Genomic DNA, 19,592 nt, shown 5'->3' on the forward strand with positions numbered 1-19,592 from the left:
CCAACACTTGGCACATTTCCTCTCTGAATCTAAGTTTATTTTCTCATTAAACACCAAACTTCAAAGAAGAGAAACATAACAATATGAATAAAAGACTGGAGGAATGCGTATCATGAGCAAAAAAAACAAAGAAAACCCTGAATTTATCCTTTAAAAGGAGGACTCGGCATTTAAAAGTTCTAAAAGTCAGTGTGCGAGTTTTGCCCACTCCTTCGTCTGTCTGTTATTTATCCTGTTAAAGCCACAGAGATGCCCGTCAGTGACTCTTTATTGTTCTACTCGTGCAGCTCGTCTTACCTTCTGGAGCTCTGTTGGAGGATGAGGAGGGTGGAGGCTGCTGCTAAGGAGGCTGTCTGGTGATGGTGTCTCTGTGAGCCGTCCGTCTCTCTTTATTTGGATCCTTCCTGCTGTCCACACCCAGGTAGAGAGGAGGGCTGGAGGAGCTACCTGATGGGAACCTCCCACTGATGAATCAGCCTCTTACAGAGAGACACCTGAAATAAGCCCCCGAGAGCTTCAGGTGTTTTTTGAAACCTTTCAGCATATAACATTTATGTCTTCTTAAATGGAATAAAATTAGAAATAATTCCTTATGAATTTTGATTGCTGAGATTTTTCTAGTGACCAACATCTTGTCCCGGTCCCGTTCGTAATCTCAGCTTTCTAATCACCACGTGGCTGCAAACACAAGTGCACACGGGCAAGAAAGTCGTCAAGGCCACCAAGATACAGAGACGGCAGAGATGGAGGAGAGTCCCAAGGCTGGAACATTTGAGGCCAGAGATATCGTATCAAACAAAAATTCCTTTAGTTCACTCCTTGTGCTGAAAGTTTTCGTGTCACCCTCACTGCACCTCATCTTTGGGATGACTGTGTATTCACACTGTTAGAGTCCTGTTAATGCCATCATATTACAACAACTTTAATCTACATCTGCTTCTGCTCAGACGGTACCTTTTTAGGGACCAGGAACCAGTGGGGTAGAGAGGAGGGCTGGAGGAGCTACCTGATGGGAACCTCCCACTGATGAATCAGCCTCTTACAGAGAGACACCTGAAATAAGCCCCCGAGAGCTTCAGGTGTTTTTTGAAACCTTTCAGCATATAACATTTATGTCTTCTTAAATGGAATAAAATTAGAAATAATTCCTTATGAATTTTGATTGCTGAGATTTTTCTAGTGACCAACATCTTGTCCCGGTCCCGTTCGTAATCTCAGCTTTCTAATCACCACGTGGCTGCAAACACAAGTGCACACGGGCAAGAAAGTCGTCAAGGCCACCAAGATACAGAGATGGCAGAGATGGAGGAGAGTCCCAAGGCTGGAACGTTTGAGGCCAGAGATATCGTATCAAACAAAAATTCCTTTAGTTCACTCCTTGTGCTGACAGATTAACAAAAGATTAATACACTAATCAATTTTTGTCAGAAGCACGTCGCATATGCCAGCAACACAACTCTAAGTAGCTACAGAGAGACTGTTCGCAGAAAGTCATCGCCTTATTTGTCTGATTAGAAGAGAACAGAACATACTGCAGTTTTCTGCCCCATCTCAGCAGGAGCAGATAAACAGGGAGCCAAGGCCGTAGCTTAGGCGCTGTGTGAGAGAAAGAATGTGAATGTTTAGGCTTTTATAATTAGGTGGGGGCCACTAGAGGCTATAAGAGTTTGATCAATGCTCCACCATTTTGAGATCTGATGCTGTCTGCGTACAGTGTCCATCTCCCACGCGTGTGACCATTAAAATCATTGTTTGACTTAACCCGGCCGGACCAGTGTTTTTCTTTTGGCTTTTCCTCTTGTATCCATCCCCAATATTTGAATCCGTAACAGTTGTTTTCACAGGTGTGCTCTATATCTCAACAATGGCTCATATTAAGACGACAGTCTTTCACACAGGTCAAGTGCCTCTATGCACTTCATTAGTTTAAATATTTGCCTATTTTACTTCATCTCATATGTCATTGTACTGAATTTGAGCAACCCTAAGCTTAATGCAGATTACTTTTAACAACTATCCACCTCAATTAAATCTATGGTCTGGAGCACAGGCTGTTGTCGAACAAGCTAAAGAATAAACATTTTGTGTCAGCAAGGGGTGGGGGAAAGCCATTCACCAGAGCATATCTTAAGTGCTGCTGATGTGGGCTGGCCTTCTCCACACGCTCTTCAAGGCTGATGTGTTTTCTGAAAACTTCTAACATTTGAATCTCTTCCATTTATAAGCCTGCGATTAACCGCACGGCTCAGGTCCGCGTGAAACCCGCGCAGCCATGGAGCCGTCGCTCTCTTTTATTTTTATTTAAATACTTTGTGCTGCCAGGAGCAAAGTCCAGCATAAACGTCTGTCACCCTCTGACACACTCTTGGTTGCTTAGGAATTCATGATAACAACAACAGCTGCTGACGTCACAGACCACGTGTTCTGCTCCTTACACACTCACACAACAACAACAACAACACAAAAAAGGGCTATTGTCCAGCACAATCTGGACCCCGCGGAACTTCTCAATACCCCACAAAGCGGCGGACCCCACAAAGCGGTCTACATTTCTCCCCACTAAGACGGCGAACCAAAAAAGTTCGAACTGCGCAACTCTGCGACTTAATGCTTCTGTACAAAAAAACCCCACTGAGCGGCTTTGTACATCGCCCCACTAAGACTGCGAATTTATCCCCACTAAGCGGCCACGGACAACGCCCCACTGAGCGGCGAAGACGTACAGTTATAGAGTTGGACTCTAAACTTACTCGGTGTTGCTTAGCGTGTAGTATAGCCTCGGATCCCGCCGATCGCCATTCATCAAGGAGAGAAAACAGACAGCTCATCCACTGGCCTGATGACAAACTCTCACGTCTCGGGACTTTACTACAGGAACTTCCTGGCTGACGTCAGTCTTTCAGCGTGTCTCTTCTCCCCTTGGTGAATGTCGACTCCAGGGCTCCGGCTCTCAAAGGACCAATTAATGATAGGTTTGTAGCTTGAACCTATTCGCTGGAACGTTGAAGACAATATAATTACACAGCAAGCAAGACACGAAGTAGGCAAAGTTCTTCTTGTTACTCATGCATGAGGGAGACCTGCCTGGAGCCAAGTGTCGTTCCACCACTTGACCTCCGTCAGACTCCCAGCCAGGTTCCCCATAGCACTCCTTTTATTGTGGTTACATGAATATGCATAGGGTCATAACATACGACGGACGTCTACATACAAACAAAGAGTACCGTGTGTGTGTGTGTGTGTGTGTGTGTGTGTGTGTGTGTGTGTGTGTGTGTGGGTGTGTGTGTGATAAGTGATAAGTTAACAGCGATGCAGGTGGATGCTTCTCTGGTGTCCTGGATTGTTGATTACCTGACAGGAAGACCACAATATGTACGTCTCCCACAGTGTGTGTCTGACAAGGTAATCAACAGCATAGTGGCACCACAGTGGACTGTCCTCTCCCCCTTCCTCTTCACCCTCTACACCACAGACTTCAGTCCCTGCACAGAGACCTGCCGTCTTCAGAAGTTTTCTGATGACTCTGCGGTGGTTGGATGCATCAGCAGGGATGATGAAACAGAGTACCGGGCTGTGGTCGACTCCTTTGTCACGTGGTGTGAGCAGAATCATCTGCAGCTCAACATGGCAAAGACCAAGGAACTGATCGTGGACTTCAGGAAGACCAGGAAACACTTGACCCCTGTTTCAATCCAGGGGGTCAGTGTTGACATTGTGGAGGACTATAAATACCTTGGAGTACACATTGACAATAAACTGGACTGGGCTAAAAACACCACAGCACTTTACAGGAAGGGCCAGAGTCGTCTCTATTTTTTGAGGTCCTTCAACATCTGCCAGAAAATGCTCAGGATTTTCTACAAGTCTGTTGTGGCCAGTGCGATCCTCTATGCTGTTGCATGCTGGGGGAGCAGGCTGAGAGTCGCAGATGCCAACAGACTTAATAAACTGATCTGTAAGGCCAGTAATGTTGTGGGGATGGAGCTGGACTCCCTCAAGGTGGTGTCGGAGAGGAGGATGTTGTCCAAGATAAAGACAATGTTGGATAACACCTCCCACCCACTCCATGACATGCTGGTCAGTCACAGGAGCTCGTTCAGTGAGAGACTGAGATTACTGAAAAGAACCACTGAACGACACAGGAAATCATTCCTGCCTGTGGCCATCTCCCAGTACAACGCATCCACTTAACACACTGTTTACTGCTACAGCTACACAGCAAATTCAAAAGTGTTAAATGTTTTGGTGTTAATAGTCTTCTTGCAAAAGTAGAGTTGATTTTACTCTAAGTAGAGTCACATTATTTTAATGTAACTCTGAGGTGTAAAATGATAGTAGTTAAAATCGAGTGTTAAAAATGAGTGTTTCTCTGTCAAATCTGGAGGTGTTACAATGGAAACATTAACTCTTGACCTCTTAACTCTGAACTCCTACAGGGGCTATGACAGCAATAGAGTAAATTCACAGTCATTTTTTCAAAGATTGTTTCAATTATTATCATGAGCTTTTACTTCTGTGGCTCTTTGGAGCAGGGGCGGAGCGTGGGGGTGGCTTACTGGGCTTAAGCCCGGGTTGTTTTGTCAGAAGCCCGGGGTCTTTTGGAGTGTAATTTTTTCATAGTTAGATGTCTGGCTGACAACTGTATAAAACAAAAAGTACACACAATATTCGAAGCACATAGTGCACACTGTGGGAATTTACGACTGTGCGTGAATCCCCCCTGATATTGGTATGATCCGAGCTCAGGCACTAAGCGACTGAGCGAGGGGGCGGGGCAGCTGCTGCCCGTCAGTGCGCTGTTGGAGAGACGGAGCCAGCCATACTAAGGAGAGCTTAAGTTTGACCAGGTACCAAAGAAAATCATTCATACCGTACAAATAATGTAAATATGATGGTGCATCACGAAAGATTGATATCAAACTGATCACTTGACCAATATTACGTTACTTGCTCTTCAAGTGAATCAACAAATGGCGAAATGAAAAGCCGAACAAATGCTATTTTTTTTAGAGAGTCTTAGCTTACGTGTGTTTATTTCATATTTTCAGTTCTTACCCTCCCCGACTAAATCGGTTTCAGTAATGCACTGAAATATAAGAATGGACATTAGAGGGTTCTTTCAAAGAAAAAACTCAGGTAAATGTTATTTTATATATTATGCTTTGTATGTTGTTCAGTATATTTCTATGCAAAACAAGAGGGATTTCAGTACACAGCAGGATATTCACATTTGTAACCAGATATTTACATACACTTTAGGGAGAAAACATAAAACATTTTTACTGTACAAGATCAATTTAGAGTAAACTTTTGTTTTAGATAAATATTGAAATATATTTTGAATTTGTTAAATGTCAGAATAAAGAGAGACAGAGCTTCTATTTTTTATCACTTTCATTAAATTTAGGAGTACATATACACTACGTTTATTGTTAATTAATAAGAAAACTCCAGAGGATTCCATTCTGAGCTGAAGAAGCTTCTGATAGGTTAGTAGAGTCCATGTGAGTAAATTGGTGGCACAGCTGTGGATGCATATAAGGCAAAACACAGAGCCTGTTTCTTTGACATGGGAAAATCAAGAGATGTCAACCAAAACACCAGGAAAAGAACTGTGGAGCTCCATAAGTGTGGCTCAGTTTTGAATACAATTTGGTGCCATTTGCAATTAAGAAATACAGATAGTTTCTCTCTTTACTCTTAAAGTTAACAAATATGTTTTTTATATTTATCAATCTAAAAAAATAAACATTTAGTCTGATTTGATCTTACAATTAAAAAAGTGTTTGTGTTTTGATCTGAAGAGTACATAAATATGTGGTTTCAACTGTATATTTGATGATTGTCAGCACAAAGAGGGAGAGAGAGGAACAGAGAGGGAGATGGAGAATGAGGACAGAACAGAGGTGAACAAGAGCAGGTGAGACACACATGTTACTCAAATGGTTGTTTACCAAAAGTATCACTGTATCATAGGTACTCATGTATCTCGTACCTAGTGTTTCTTTTTAGGTTTGCTATTTTTCAAATTCTATATTTATTAAGTTATGCAGGCTTGTTTGCACAACAAGGCTAAATAATTATATAAACTTTTCTCAATCTAAATAGTGGACTTTGGTAGAATTAAAAAAATAAGTGTAGTGCAGGTCTATGATGATTTTTAGTGCTACTATCATCTAGTTCTGATTCTGGTTCTGTCTTGGTTAAGTCCTCAGTAGTCCTGATTTTGAACTCTTGTAGTCCTGTTTTAATTCCGGATCAGTTCTGGGTCTGGTTGAATTGGGGTTTAGTCCCTGTGTCTTGATACAGCCCCGATTTTGTTCTGCCTTGCTGCTTAATTAAAAAACTAGTTTAAGGTGTCCTGCACATGTGATATATATTTTTCCCTATATGAAGTCATTCTTTTTTGAACAAAACTCAAAACAGAGCCTATTAATCTTTCAGTCATTTCTACACCCCCCCCCCCCCCCCCCCCTCAAAAAAAAAAAAAAAAAAAAATCCCACATGCATACTACCCTTTAGGGCTAAGCCCCGGGTGTTTCAAATGTCTGGCTCCGCCTCTGCTTTGGAGTTGAGACGAAGCTGTGTGAAAGGCATTAGCCATGTTGCTCGGTGATAGCATAATATTCTGTTTTAGCTAGCTGAAAGGTATTGTTTGCGGCAAATACCACAGCCTTGAAAAAAGCTTGCATGTGAATTTTCAGTCAAACTTTTGGTCAAATACACCTAAAACAATGTCTAGAATGTGAAATGTTGGTATAATGGTGCTACTTGAAGCCTGAAAACGATCGCCCATAAAAAAAAACAAAAAACGAGCAAACAGCAGTAGCAGACGTCCTGACTGGATTCTACGTTAGCATTTAGATCCCTCCAGAGTTTTGTGCACACGGTTTAGGTAAAAATTAAAAAGGTTGAGGTTTTACATTTAGTTCAGTATTACCTGTTGCCTGTGTCTTTGTCTTTTGGGAAAATACTTTACACAAGTAATGGCTCAAAGAGGATTCCTTTTTTTTTTTTTTTTTACTGTGCTGCAATTGTTTACTGGATTATTTGTGCCATTAATTAGTGTCAACTAATTTTTATTCAATCTCCACACAGGATATGCTTGTGAAGATGGAATATGGGGGAGAGCAGAAGTGCGTTGAAGTTCCACAAAGGGATGAATGAAGGACATGCATATTGTATTGAAGAAATAAGAGATGAGAATGCTGTTATTTGCATTTACCATGTCAGACCTTTTGATAAACAAAATTCTAATGAAAGTGAGAACATGTATACTGTTACATCTTTCAGAAAATGTTTTGAAATTGTGGTGCACAGTTCAGAATAAATGTTTTTCAAAAACCATTGCATCTTTTTAGTAAATGTTTATTTCCAAAAGAAATTTCTAGAAGTTCAGAACAGTAAAATTCCCGCTTTTTAGAATGAATTAGAAGATAACTCTTAAGTAGTTAAACTAAAATACTCTTTGAGAGTTAATATATAAACTCTTAACACTAAGTGTTAAATTATCAACTCCAGACAGATTTGGTGTTTAACACTAAATCAGAGTTAATGTACCAACTCTCCAAAAAGAGTTAAATTAACACTCTCTGGTGTGGACCCATATAGACACTTTAATAGTGTTGAAATCAAATCCGACAGTGTTAATTTGGACATGCTGGATTTGCTGTGTACACATGTTTCTTTTTCAGCTATTTATTGATAAGTGACTTTTATGTACATATATATATATATATATATATATATATATATATATATATATATATATATATATATATATATATATATATATGTGTGTGTGTGTGTGTGTGTGTGTGTGTGTGTATATATTGTGCTATTCTTAGTTAGTGTAGTGTATGTCTTGTTAATGTTAGTTTATAATGGAGCACTGTAACAAAAAATAATTTCCCCTAGGGATCAATAAAGTATTCTGATTCTGATTCTGATTTTCAGTCAGATTAGGGTTATATGTTTGTTTGGGTCTTGACAACGCTTGAGATGGGTTTTTCTTTTTAGTTTTATGTGGATGGGGGTATTTTATTTAAAGAAACTTGGGGGAGCTGTTTTAAAAATTAACCGTGTACTTGTGGATGAAGACAAAGGCAACTGCGACCCAAGAGGTGAGCTCTTTTTTTTTTTCAGCATCTAGTCATTGATCTGAAGGATACTTTAGGACACATCACTTATCCTATTTAGCCTATTAACTTTACAACACAGCTGAATCTATAATGCTGACAGAAAGAGGGGATAATTGTAAAATGCCAACATGTTCAGTTGTTACATGTTACCAAGCCAAGAAGAAGGAGACAAAGGAGACACTGATACTTGATACAGACACATAGTATAATATAGTAAACACCAGTATGAAATGTAAAATTTGGTTCTAAATTTCTTTGTCTAATGTGTATAATGACACAAAATCACCAGGCAAAATAGGTACACTCGAATAAGAGGATAACTCTTATTTAACTACATTCAAGTACTGCATAAATAATTTTAAATAGGGCCTAAATTGTAGGTATTTTACAGGAAAGGAGAAACAAATTATACTGTAATTAATTTTTCAATACAGTGGTCCCTCACTATAACACGTTTCACCTTTCGCTGCCTTGCTGTTTCGCATGAAATTTTGCATGCTTTGTTTTTTACTGAGCCCCGCAGGGGACATGGGAGAAAAGAAATGAAGATGAACTTTTGCGAGATCTCGCAAAACTTCAAACTGGTGGGTAACAGACATCTCCAAAAACGTTGGAGCACCTTTGCAAATATATGATGTCTTGATAAAACAAGCAGATATTTGAAGTGTACACAGCTAGATTCTCGCCTGAAAAGGCTGGCCCACAAAGGACACATTTGGAGCAGCCTTTGAATTGGGCCAGCCTTCGTCGCCTGGGTCGTCAGCTTCAAGCTGGCAGCCTCTGAAGGATGCAGCCTATTTTGCGAGATCTCGCAAAACGTTTGCGAGATCCCGAGTTACTTTTGCGAAATCTCGCAAAAGTTCATCTTCATTTTTGTTCTCCCATGTCCCTTGCAGGGCTCCGTAGTTTTTTCTTTTTCTTCTTCTTTTTTTTTTTCCAGCACATTGTGTTCTGCATCCTGATTGGCTGTAGACCAGATAAGAGAGAGATAAGATAAGATAAGAAAAAAAAAAAAAAAAAAAAAAGAAGTTACAGAGCGTGAGCAGAATATTATATATATATACACACACACACACACACATATATAAATACAGAGATATATAAATAAAATATACGAAGGGGATAAATAGAATAAATAGGAATAAAAATAAAAATACAAGTGAATTGCACATTTAAAGTATTGAGGTCTATTGCACCGTTGACTATTAACAAGAGTATTGCACAAAGGTATTGCACAGTGAAGTGAAGAGGCGCTACAGCTTAGTTGTTCCCCCCTCCTTTGTCCTCCTGTTTCCCCTCCCTCTCCCCTCCAGAGAGGCGTTAAACAGTCTGATGGCGTGTGGGACAAAGGAGTTTTTAAGTCTGTTGGTTCTTGTCTTTGGGAGAAGCAACCTGTCACTGAACAGACTCCTCTGGTTGTTTATGGCCGTGTGCAGAGGATGCCCAGCATTGTCCAGCAGTTTTTTTAGTGTCCTTTTCTCTGCCACTGTCACCAGAGTGTCCAGCTTCATGCCGACCACAGAGCTAGCCTTCCTGATCAGTTTCTCCAGCCTGGATGAGTCCTTCTTTGCTGTGCTGCTCCCCCAGCACACCACAGCATAGAAAAGTACTCCAGCAACCACTGACTGGTAAAACATCCTCAGGAGCTTCCTGCAGATGTTAAAAGACCTCAGCCTCCTGAGGAAGTACAGTCGGCTTTGGGTGTTTTTATACAGGTGCTCTGTGTTGCATGACCAGTCCAGTTTGTTGTCCACCCACAGCCCGAGGTACTTGTACTTGTTGACCACCTCCACCTCCTCCCCCTCTATCTGAACCGGCAGGGGACCTTCTCTGGACCTCCCGAAGTCCACAACCAGTTCCTTACGGTGTGTTCACACCGAACGCGATGGACGCGAATAAAACGCCCCAAACGCCCCTAAATTGACACGTGTACATTCGCGTCTCAACGCGTGTCCAAGAAAAATCCATCGCGCGTCAAAATATCATATTTTGACGCGTGTGAACCGGAAATGTGGGAGGAATGTGGGAGGAAGTTGTGCCAGACCGGTATCTTTGCAAGATGGCAGCTTTCGAGCTAGCGCTTGAAGAGAGAGTCTCCCTTCTCTATTTACTGTGGAGAGCAGAGCAGCAGCGTAAAAGACGTCCTCGCCGTACCTGGGTCCATCAGGTCCTCCAGAGGCGTGAGCAGTTTGGTGAGTTTCACCATTTGCTCCAGGAGCTGCGCCTGGATGACGGCCGATTCCAGCGCTATCACCGTCGGCCAGTTTGAGAACCTGCTTTCCCTCGTCGGTTCCAGCATCGCCCGCCTAGACACCAACTACAGGCGCTCAATCCCACCTGCAGAGCGCCTGTCCGTCTGCCTGAGGTTAGTAAAAGTATTTAATACGGTAGTCCTTTATTGATACCTGTGCTAATATGCTAAACCATCCATTTATACACTGCTATCATGGATGTGCTATGCTAACAGTGAATGCTGTCGGTGTTTACCGATAATATTCCTAGTGATACTCAGACGGTCTCATCAAGTCCCGATTTAATTCGATTTATGCTGTTATCAGTGTTTGAATGATAGCATGGCTGTGGTGTCATAGGTATGCTCTCGGTGTTTGCTGATATCAAACTGGTATTAGGACCAATGTGGGTTAATCTTTGTAGTGATACTCACTCCTTTTTTTATTTAGACCTGGTTTAATTCTGGGATAGTTGAATATTTGTATATAATCACCGCAGACTGTTTTGGATTATATCTAAAATATATCATGTAATTATCCTTATAATTACAAAATGTTTTATGTAAGATTTATGTTTTGTAATTTGTAATTTTGGAATTTCAATAATGTATTTTGTAACTGCAGTACACATAATACTCATTTTAAACAATTTTGTCCAGGTTCCTTGCCACTGGGGACTCCTTCAGGACCATCACGTTCAGAGGCTGTCCTGGTGAGGGAGAAGTTCATGGCTCACTTCTCGGCAGAGGGAGCCGTGTCTTGGCAACCAAAGGAGTAGCCTGTTTGAAGTCTGAGTGACTTCCCCACAACGGCTCTTTTAAGAGCCACCCACAAACCTCTAAAGAGTGTTCCTGTCTTTTTAAATTTTTCTTAATAAATGGAGCTCTACACCAAAATAAACTAACCTCTTTTTACTCTGCAACTTGTTTTCACTATGTTCCTGTATACAGTGTGGTGCAAAAGTTTGGGCAACCTTATTAATAGTCATTATTTTCCTGTATGAATTGCTGTTACAGTAAAAAATGTCACTTACATATATCATATAGGAGACACACACATTGATATACACTACATATTTATATTATTTCTCTTTTTTTGTGTTGCCAATTTATGCACCTGCTTGATTTGGTTTAAACAGTTATTGCACACTTTCTGTAAATCCAGTGAACTGCATTTCACTTCTCAAATATCACTGTGTGTCTCCTATATGATGTATTTAACTGACAATTTTTATTGTGACAACCAACGATTTGTACAGGAAAATAATTACTTTTCACAATGTTGCCCAAACTTATGCATCCCACTGTATTAGTATGTTTTGTTATTAGTGTAATATGAAATAAATTCTACTTTTGTCAAGTCGGGTGCCAATATTTGCTGTGTAGTAGAACAAAGACATTTGTCATTATAAATGTTTATTTGATAAAATATATAAATTCAGTAACAAAAGGACATAAATAACATAAATATATGAAATCTAACTATTTACAGACAGACAGGAATAAAAAGGACCCAGCTTGGAGTGGAAGAGCCTCAGGGAGAAGGAGGATAAACATAAGAACATTGTTTCTGCTCTGGAGAGCTGCTGCCTCATCAGAAAACTACTGATCACTAGAAAAATTTGCATTTCCTGCGAAAATGCAGTGTGGATGCTTTAAAGCTGAAGCTGTATGCAAAAAGTAGCTGAAAAAGCTGAAAAGTTGCAGAAATTGTAAAAACTTTGCAGAAGCAAAGGAACTTTGCTAAAATGGAATAACTTAGCAGAACTGCAATATCTTAGAGGAAACATAATACTTGGCAGAAATACAATAGCATAGCAGAACTTAGCAGAAATATTGTAACTTACCAGAAACATAACTTCTCAAAAATACAAGAATTTAGGATAAATAGTATAAGATAACAGAAAGAATATATTTAGACAAAAATACTTAAGCATTACAGAAACACTATGATTTAGAAAAATAGTACAACATAGCAGAAATACTGTGATTTACCAGAGACACTGTGATGAACTATGAATATTGTAATTTTAAATTAAGACTATGTTTTAGCACAAATATTATAATTTGGCAGAAATACTATGATAAAGCACAAATACTCTGGTTTAGCACAAATATTATAACATAGCAGAAATACAATTATATAGCAGAAATGGTATATTTAGAAAGAAAAATATAATATAGTAGAAATAGTATGATTGAGCAGAAATACTACAATATAGCATAATAACAATGATTTAGCAGAAATACTATGATTGAGCAGAAGTACTAAGATGTAGTAAAAGTACTTTGATTTAACAGAAATACAATTATGGAGGAGTAATACTTTAAAATGGGAGAAATATTGATACACACACACACATACACAGAGCCTAAAGGGAAGAGTATTTGTGCCATGGAGTGTTAAGAATGTGAGGTCCATATTAGAAAAGCTGGTAAAATCATAAAAGTTTGCAGAATTGTAATAAATGATGAATATGAATTACTGGTCTGTGACAGTGTATTAATTTGTAGGGAAAAAAACATGTTGACCAAGGTGGAATCGAACCCACGATCTTTGGCTTGCAGACCCGTGTCATTACCAACTGCGCCACTGGGAAAGAGAGGAGCCGTTTTGAAAAACAGGGTGATGAGCAGTCAGAATTAGATCCCGGTGAGAGGCGAAATATGCCGTTTTTTGGAGTTACAAAACGTTGTGTAACTCAAAAACTAGGTGGACTAGAGGCATAATTCTTGTACTGGGTGAATCAGCGGACTTTGGTGTACTTTGACTGCGATTTTCATTGCTCTTTGTACAACCGTCGCTGAGATATGACGAGAGAGGAAACGGAAGACCTCAGACATGATTGGCTGGCTGGGAAGCCGTGCAGGCCCTGATATGTGATATGTGTCTGAGTCCGCACAGAGGATTGGCTGCCTGGCAGAAATATATAGAAATAGTATGATTAAGCATAAATACTACATTTAGCAGAAATACTATATTAAGCACAAATCCTATAAAAAGCAGAAATAGTATATTAAGCACAAATCCTATAAAAAGCAGAAATACTATATTAAGCACAAATCCTATTAAAAGCAGAAATAGTATATTAAGCACAAATCTTATAAAATAGCAGAAATAGTATGATTTAGCACAATAGTAATAAGTTAAACAGAAAAATTGGAAAAGCAAAATGGACAGCTGAAAAAATGCTGAACATGCTGAGGGTCCCTCAAATATACTTGTTAAATGAAAAAAATCAGCAAAAAAAATATATAACAGCCACACAATCAGAAATATGTACACATAAGGAAACACACATGCACAGAGAGACACACACACAAGATCCAATTCAGTCAACCAGTCTAAATATATTGAATTTGAATCTTAGAATGAGATCATCCCATTAAAAGGCCTTCTCTCTCTCTCTCTCTCTCTCTCTCTCTCTCTGTCACACACACACACACACACACACACACACTCACACACACAGGGAGAGAGAAGTAAGTTTCTAGCTCAGTCAGCCATGGAGCTGCTGAATTTGAATCCACCAATCAGAGAGCCTGTGCACTTTTTCCCGCCAAAACAGGTGCATCTATTTACACACGCAGCACAGAGAGACACAGGATTATCCGGTTGTTCAGTCTGACGTCACTAGCCGTGTCTGGGTCTAAACTCCGCTGCAGGTCCATATATCAAACGATCACTATGGCATTACTGTGAGTTGAAAAACTGTCTAAAGTCTTTCATCTTTAATAAAATGATCAGCGCTCTGCTCTACCAGGTGTAACAATTGAGTTTAACATCCAGGCATCCATGAAAACGGAATTTATGACATTTAACGGAGTTAGAAGTTAGCAGGGAGTTAGCTCGCTAGCTTCTATCTAAATACAATATAGCATGTCCTGACTGCGGGGTTTTGGAAACAAATTAAAACGTACAGCTCTGTTATCACTTCCAACATAAATGAAGACAGAAAGCTAAACAGCAGTGACGTTTGTAGGGTTACTGAAGTTTGGCTAGCTGGTATATAATGATGTGCTACGTGACCGCTAGCGACACAGCTATGTTAGCATAATATAAACAAGCTAACTTTTTTTCCACTTGATAAAAGTTACCGTGAGTGTTCTCGGTGGTCAGGAACAAATGTAATTGCATGGCAGGATGCTGTAAACGGACCAAACTTCAGCCAGGAGAACAACTGAGATAATCCATCCACAATACGAGGTTAGTCATTCATATACTGCTGCATGGGCTGGGCTGTAGTTACATCCTAAGGTTTTAAAAACTGAGCTTAAATAAATGATTAGCGGTAATAAAAGCCGAGGGAGGTCAACAGTGATCGCTGACTGTTTTAGGAGCTTTTTGAGATCAAATAGAAGAAAATACATAACATTAAACATGTTAACAACACAAATGCCATATTAAACGCAGACTACTTTAGACCCGGAAGTAGGATTCGTCGCGTCATCACTGAACAACCGGATTGCAGTCTATTTCTCATAATGACGACTCCCCTCAAACAAATGACCATAATTTCCTAACCGTAGGGGCTAGAGCGGTCATTCTTACACCGTTTTGTTCAGAAGAGATGGGGGAATCTTCAAGTGTTGACAATTTATCATTAAAATATGAATTTTTAGAGATATATGACATGGATGACTTGTTGACTTAGAAGCCACGAATTCCCCAATATGCAAATTTGAATGCCTCAGACCACATATATGATTGGCTGGCTGGGAAGCCGTGCAGGCCCTGATTTGTGGATTTGAATTCCTCAGCCCTCAGATATGATTGGCTGGCTTAGAAGCCATGAAGGCCCCAATATGCAAATTTGAATGCCTCAGGACACATATATGATTGGCTGGGAAGCCGTGCAGGCCCTGATTTGAAAATTTGAATGTCTCAGTCCTCACAGAGGATTGGCTGCCTGGGGACCTGGCAGAAATATATAGAAATACTATGATTAAGCATAAATACTACATTTAGTAGAAATACTATGTTTTAGCACAAATACTATAAAAAGCAGAAATACTATAATTTAGCAGAAATACTATATTAAGCACAAATCCTATAAAAAGCAGAAATAGTATGATTAAGCATAAACACTACATTTAGTAGAAATACTATGTTTTAGCACAAATACTATAAAAAGCAGAAATACTATAATTTAGCAGAAATACTATATTAAGCACAAATCCTATAAAAAGCAGAAATAGTATGATTAAGCATAAACACTACATTTAGTAGAAATACTATGTTTGAGCAAAAATCCTATAAAAAGCAGAAATACTATATTAGGCACAAATCCTATAAAAAGCAGAAATAGTATGATTAAGCATAAATACTACATTTAGTAGAAATACTATGTTTTAGCACAAATAGTATAAAAAGCATAAATACTGTAATTTAGCAGAAATACTATATTAGGCACAAATTCTATGAAAAGCAGAAATAGTATGATTAAGCATAAATACTACATTTAGTAGAAATACTATGTTTTAGCACAAATCCTATAAAAAGCAGAAATACTGTACTATGATTTAGTAGAAAAACTATAAATAATCAGAAATACTATATTTGGCAGAAATACTATATTTTGCACAAATCTTATAAAATAGCAGAAATAGTATGATTTAGCACAATAGTAATAAGTTAAACAGAAAAATTGGAAAAGCAAAATGGACAGCTGAAAAAATGCTGAACATGCTGAGGGTCCCTCAAATATACTTGTTAAATGAAAAAATCAGCAAAAAAATGCACAGGGAGAGAGAAGTAAGTTTCTAGGTCAGCCTGGGAGCTGCTGAATTTGAATCCACCAATCAGAGAGCCTGTGTACTTTTTCCCGCCAAAACAGGTGCATCTATTTACACACGCAGCACAGAGATTATTTTGCAACTGAAAACTTTAAGAGGCATAAAGGTAAAACGGTAAAAGATTTGAAAAAGCTGAATCATACCTGAATAGCCCCATAATTTGAGAACATTTTAAAGTTTGAATGGTTGTTCTACGTGAAAATATGAGGAAGTAGTTAAGTTTCAGAAACAAGCAAATTTTAGCAGAATTGCAGAAGTTTCCCATTCATTTCAATGGGACTAATTAAGCTTAATATTTTAAAAAGTATAATAGTGAAAAATACCAAAAGACATAGCAGGAATTAGCAGAAATAGCAGAATATTTTAAAATTTGAACGGTGAAAATTGGCTGAAAATTGTGGAAGTAGTTAAGTGCCAAAAAGTGTGCGGAAGTCCCAAGAGGAACTCAATAGTGTGGATGCTTAAAGCATCCACACAATTAGGGTCCAATGTTTCCAAATTTAGCACAGCTGTGCTGTTTTCATAAACTGATTTATAAATTTGGAATTTCACGAATTCTCGTGTCTGAGGCGGCATGCTCTCCAGAGCAGGAACAAGGCTGAGGAGGAAATGTTCAGTTGCAGACGGACGTGGCCTCTTTAGGGTCTCCAGGATAGCCAGCTCCACCGCCGATGGACCGTCCTGGGACCCTTCCCTCGCCCGCCTTCGAGCTGTCCTCCTCTGTGGGCCTGTAAAACACAGAACAAAACACCACAAAGAAATGAGAAGGCTGCTACTAGATTTTCATTTTCAAAATTGAAGAAAACCAGGATATGAACAGATTGGTTGTAGATATTTAGTAAAGGTGATCACAAGGGGATTCAAGCAAGTAAAAAGCTATCAGTGCTTGATGTTCATACCTGTGGGTGCAGCAGCAGGAGTGGAGGGACCAGGGACTGGGGAGTCAGGAGAAGCAACATGGGAGGACTCTGCTGCATGATTACTTGACTCTATCAAGACAATATTAAATGTTAACAGGTTGAAGACAATAGTCATAGAGAATATTATATTATTATATACTTATTATTATATACAGTGGTCTCTCATTTATTGCAGCACATGAACAGTAGTCACAGTTCTCACAAGTTGATTCTCAAAGTGCAAACCTTTGTCGATTTTAAAACGTATTATGCCGCGCTTTTTCTCCGTCTGCGGCGCCACTTTTGTGCGCCTTTTTCCCTCCCCGGTGCAGGTTTTATATTTCCGAATGAGGGTCATAGTTAAGAGTGTTTTTGTGCTGTTTTTTTCTATTGGACATGATGGATATCAAAACCAAACATGATAAGTTTGGCAAGCGCAGGAGACACGACACGGAGGAGATTTGTCATTTGGGCTGCAGAATGCAATGCTGTACGGTGCAATAAAAACAAAATCAGCGAAAAGGCGAGGCAGTGACGGATGAACAGCGGGACTACTGTATACTGTTTATTAATAAACAAAATATATTCCTGTATGACAACACGCATTAATTAACTGCCTACATTAATTCATTGTAAACATACCTTCTGACTGACACTCCCCTGCTGCCTCTTCGGGCTGTCCCTGGTCCTCGGGGGAGAAGTTCTCCACGGTCCGCACCATATTACCGCTAGTCTCCCGCGGGGTGAGGAAGGGGTCCAGAAACCCCATGACCGCGAAGAACTTCCATCTCCTCCCCGATCCTGCTGCCGACCCACTCCTCTTCTCCTTCTCTGCCCTCTTCTCCTTATTATAGGTGTCCCTGAGGCTCTTCCACTTTCTCCTGCAGATGTCCTCTGAATAAACGCATTATCTGGTTAGCGGAAAGGTATTTGTACAACAGTGGGAAAATCGCGGGACAGTAGGCAGGCTTGCTAGCTTGCTAGCTTTTGCGCGGCTTCATCGGGTCAGTCTGAAAATTAAAAAGAAGAAGGAATGAACTTACCAGGTTGCCCGATCTCCTCACTTATGTGTCTCCAAGCTAGGTCCTTTTTATTCCTGTCTCGGTAAAAATAGTAGCTGGCATCATACAGCTCAGGGTGGTTAGCCACAGCGCTGATTAGCTTTTCCTCCATACTGAATGAAGAATGAAGGGCTTTGGCTGGATCTGCCCCTTTGACCTAGGTCAGAGCCACGTCACCAGGCTCCTGATTGGTTGTCGCGGCGCGATTTGACGCTCGAGTTCAGCTTTTTCCAACTCGAGCGGTAGACGCGAAACGCGCGTATGCACAAAATGCAACACAAAAACTGACGCGCGTGGTTTTATTCGCGCGTCAAACGCGCCAGACGCGCTACACTGACGCGCGTTTCACGCGTTTTGGCGTTTTCGCGACGCAAATCTGCTTCCGAATTTTCGCGGGACCCGCAATCGCGCGTCATCGCGCCTTTCCATTGACTTTACATGTAAACCTGACGCTCTATTCGCGTCCATCGCGTTCGGTGTGAACACACCGTTAGTCTTTGAGGTGTTGAGTTGCAGGTGGTTTGTGTGACTCCACGCGACAAGGTTCCTCACCAGACTTCTCTACTCCTCTTCCTGATCATCCCAGATACACCCCATGATGGCTGTGTCATCTGCAAACTTCTGAATGTGGCATAATTCAGAGTTGTAGCAGAAGTCAGAGGTGTACAGGGTGACCATTGTCAATCAATCTCGTGCCGTGTCTCCAGTACATTACAGAATGTGTCCAGCTTGTCAAGTTTAAATAAATCTTTGATCGCTACCAGTGTGGCTTTGAAGTGCTGTACTGTGTGTTTGTAAGTTTTCTCGCCAACAAACACAACAATGGCGATGAAACATTTTGCACCGTCAAAGTCACCTGCGGGTTTCTTTGGTTTCATTCTATAATACTGGACTTATTTTTCTACAAAGGTTTGAACTTTGAGAGTGTTTAAACAAGAGAGAAAAGTGTGAAAATGTTCATGCCTGTCTGAGAAAAGTGTATAAAGTGTGTTGTGAGGGGTTCTATAGCCTTAAAACATCTATAATAATTGTATAAAAATAAAGTTGGCTACTTCGCAGATTTCACCTATTGCGGGTTAATTTTAGAACATAACTATCCCGATAAACGAGGGACCACTGTACTAAGTAATTTATTGAGAATTTTTCAGAAAAACAATATTTCCCCATTGGATAAGCAGAAGAGAATGGATGAACGGATAATATTTCACCATTTTACTAGGGTGACCAACCGTCCTCTTTTTTGCAGTTGTTGACTTGTAAAAGCCTATCGTTTAAATATGTTAAAGTTTTCTTTAAGCAATTGTATTATTAAAGTTTTTCTTGACTAAGCCAAATCTTCTCTTTTTTGGAAATCAAATGGAAATCAAAATATGGTCACCCTAATTTTACAAGATAAGTTTGCTTTACTTTATGGGGTGCAGCCCATATTATTGAGTCATTTAACCTGGACTGAATTCATGGTATT

The 19,592-nt window shown here is 39.9% G+C and overlaps 1 protein-coding gene across 1 annotated transcript; it reads right to left on the minus strand.

The window, feature by feature from the left end:
* Window positions 1–340: 340 nt before the first annotated feature.
* Window positions 341–18,239, minus strand: LOC146635350 (uncharacterized). The gene is made up of 5 exons (XM_085350093.1): window positions 18,110–18,239; window positions 17,709–17,960; window positions 17,067–17,156; window positions 16,644–16,895; window positions 341–447 (listed from the first exon to the last, which is right to left on the minus strand). The coding sequence occupies exons 1-5, from the start codon at window positions 18,237–18,239 to the stop codon at window positions 341–343; spliced, it is 831 nt and encodes a 276-aa protein (XP_085206219.1).
* Window positions 18,240–19,592: the final 1,353 nt, after the last annotated feature.

This window comes from Diplotaxodon limnothrissa, linkage group LG3 (assembly GCF_057381915.1).
Source record: "Diplotaxodon limnothrissa isolate DT_005_m linkage group LG3, D_limnothrissa_male_GT1.1, whole genome shotgun sequence".
NCBI classification, from domain to species: Eukaryota; Metazoa; Chordata; class Actinopteri; order Cichliformes; family Cichlidae; genus Diplotaxodon; species Diplotaxodon limnothrissa.

Excerpts from the sequence above, each read along its gene's own strand:
- LOC146635350 (XM_085350093.1), bottom strand. The coding sequence starts at position 18,239 with ATGGAGGAAAAGCTAATCAGCGCTGTGGCTAACCACCCTGAGCTGTAT. Across the intron at positions 17,961-18,109 it reads TGAGGAGATCGGGCAACCTG|AGGACATCTGCAGGAGAAAG; the intron begins GTAAGTTCATTC and ends GCGTTTATTCAG. Across the intron at positions 448-16,643 it reads GGAAACATTGGACCCTAATT|GTAGCTCCTCCAGCCCTCCT; the intron begins GTGTGGATGCTT and ends GGTTCCCATCAG.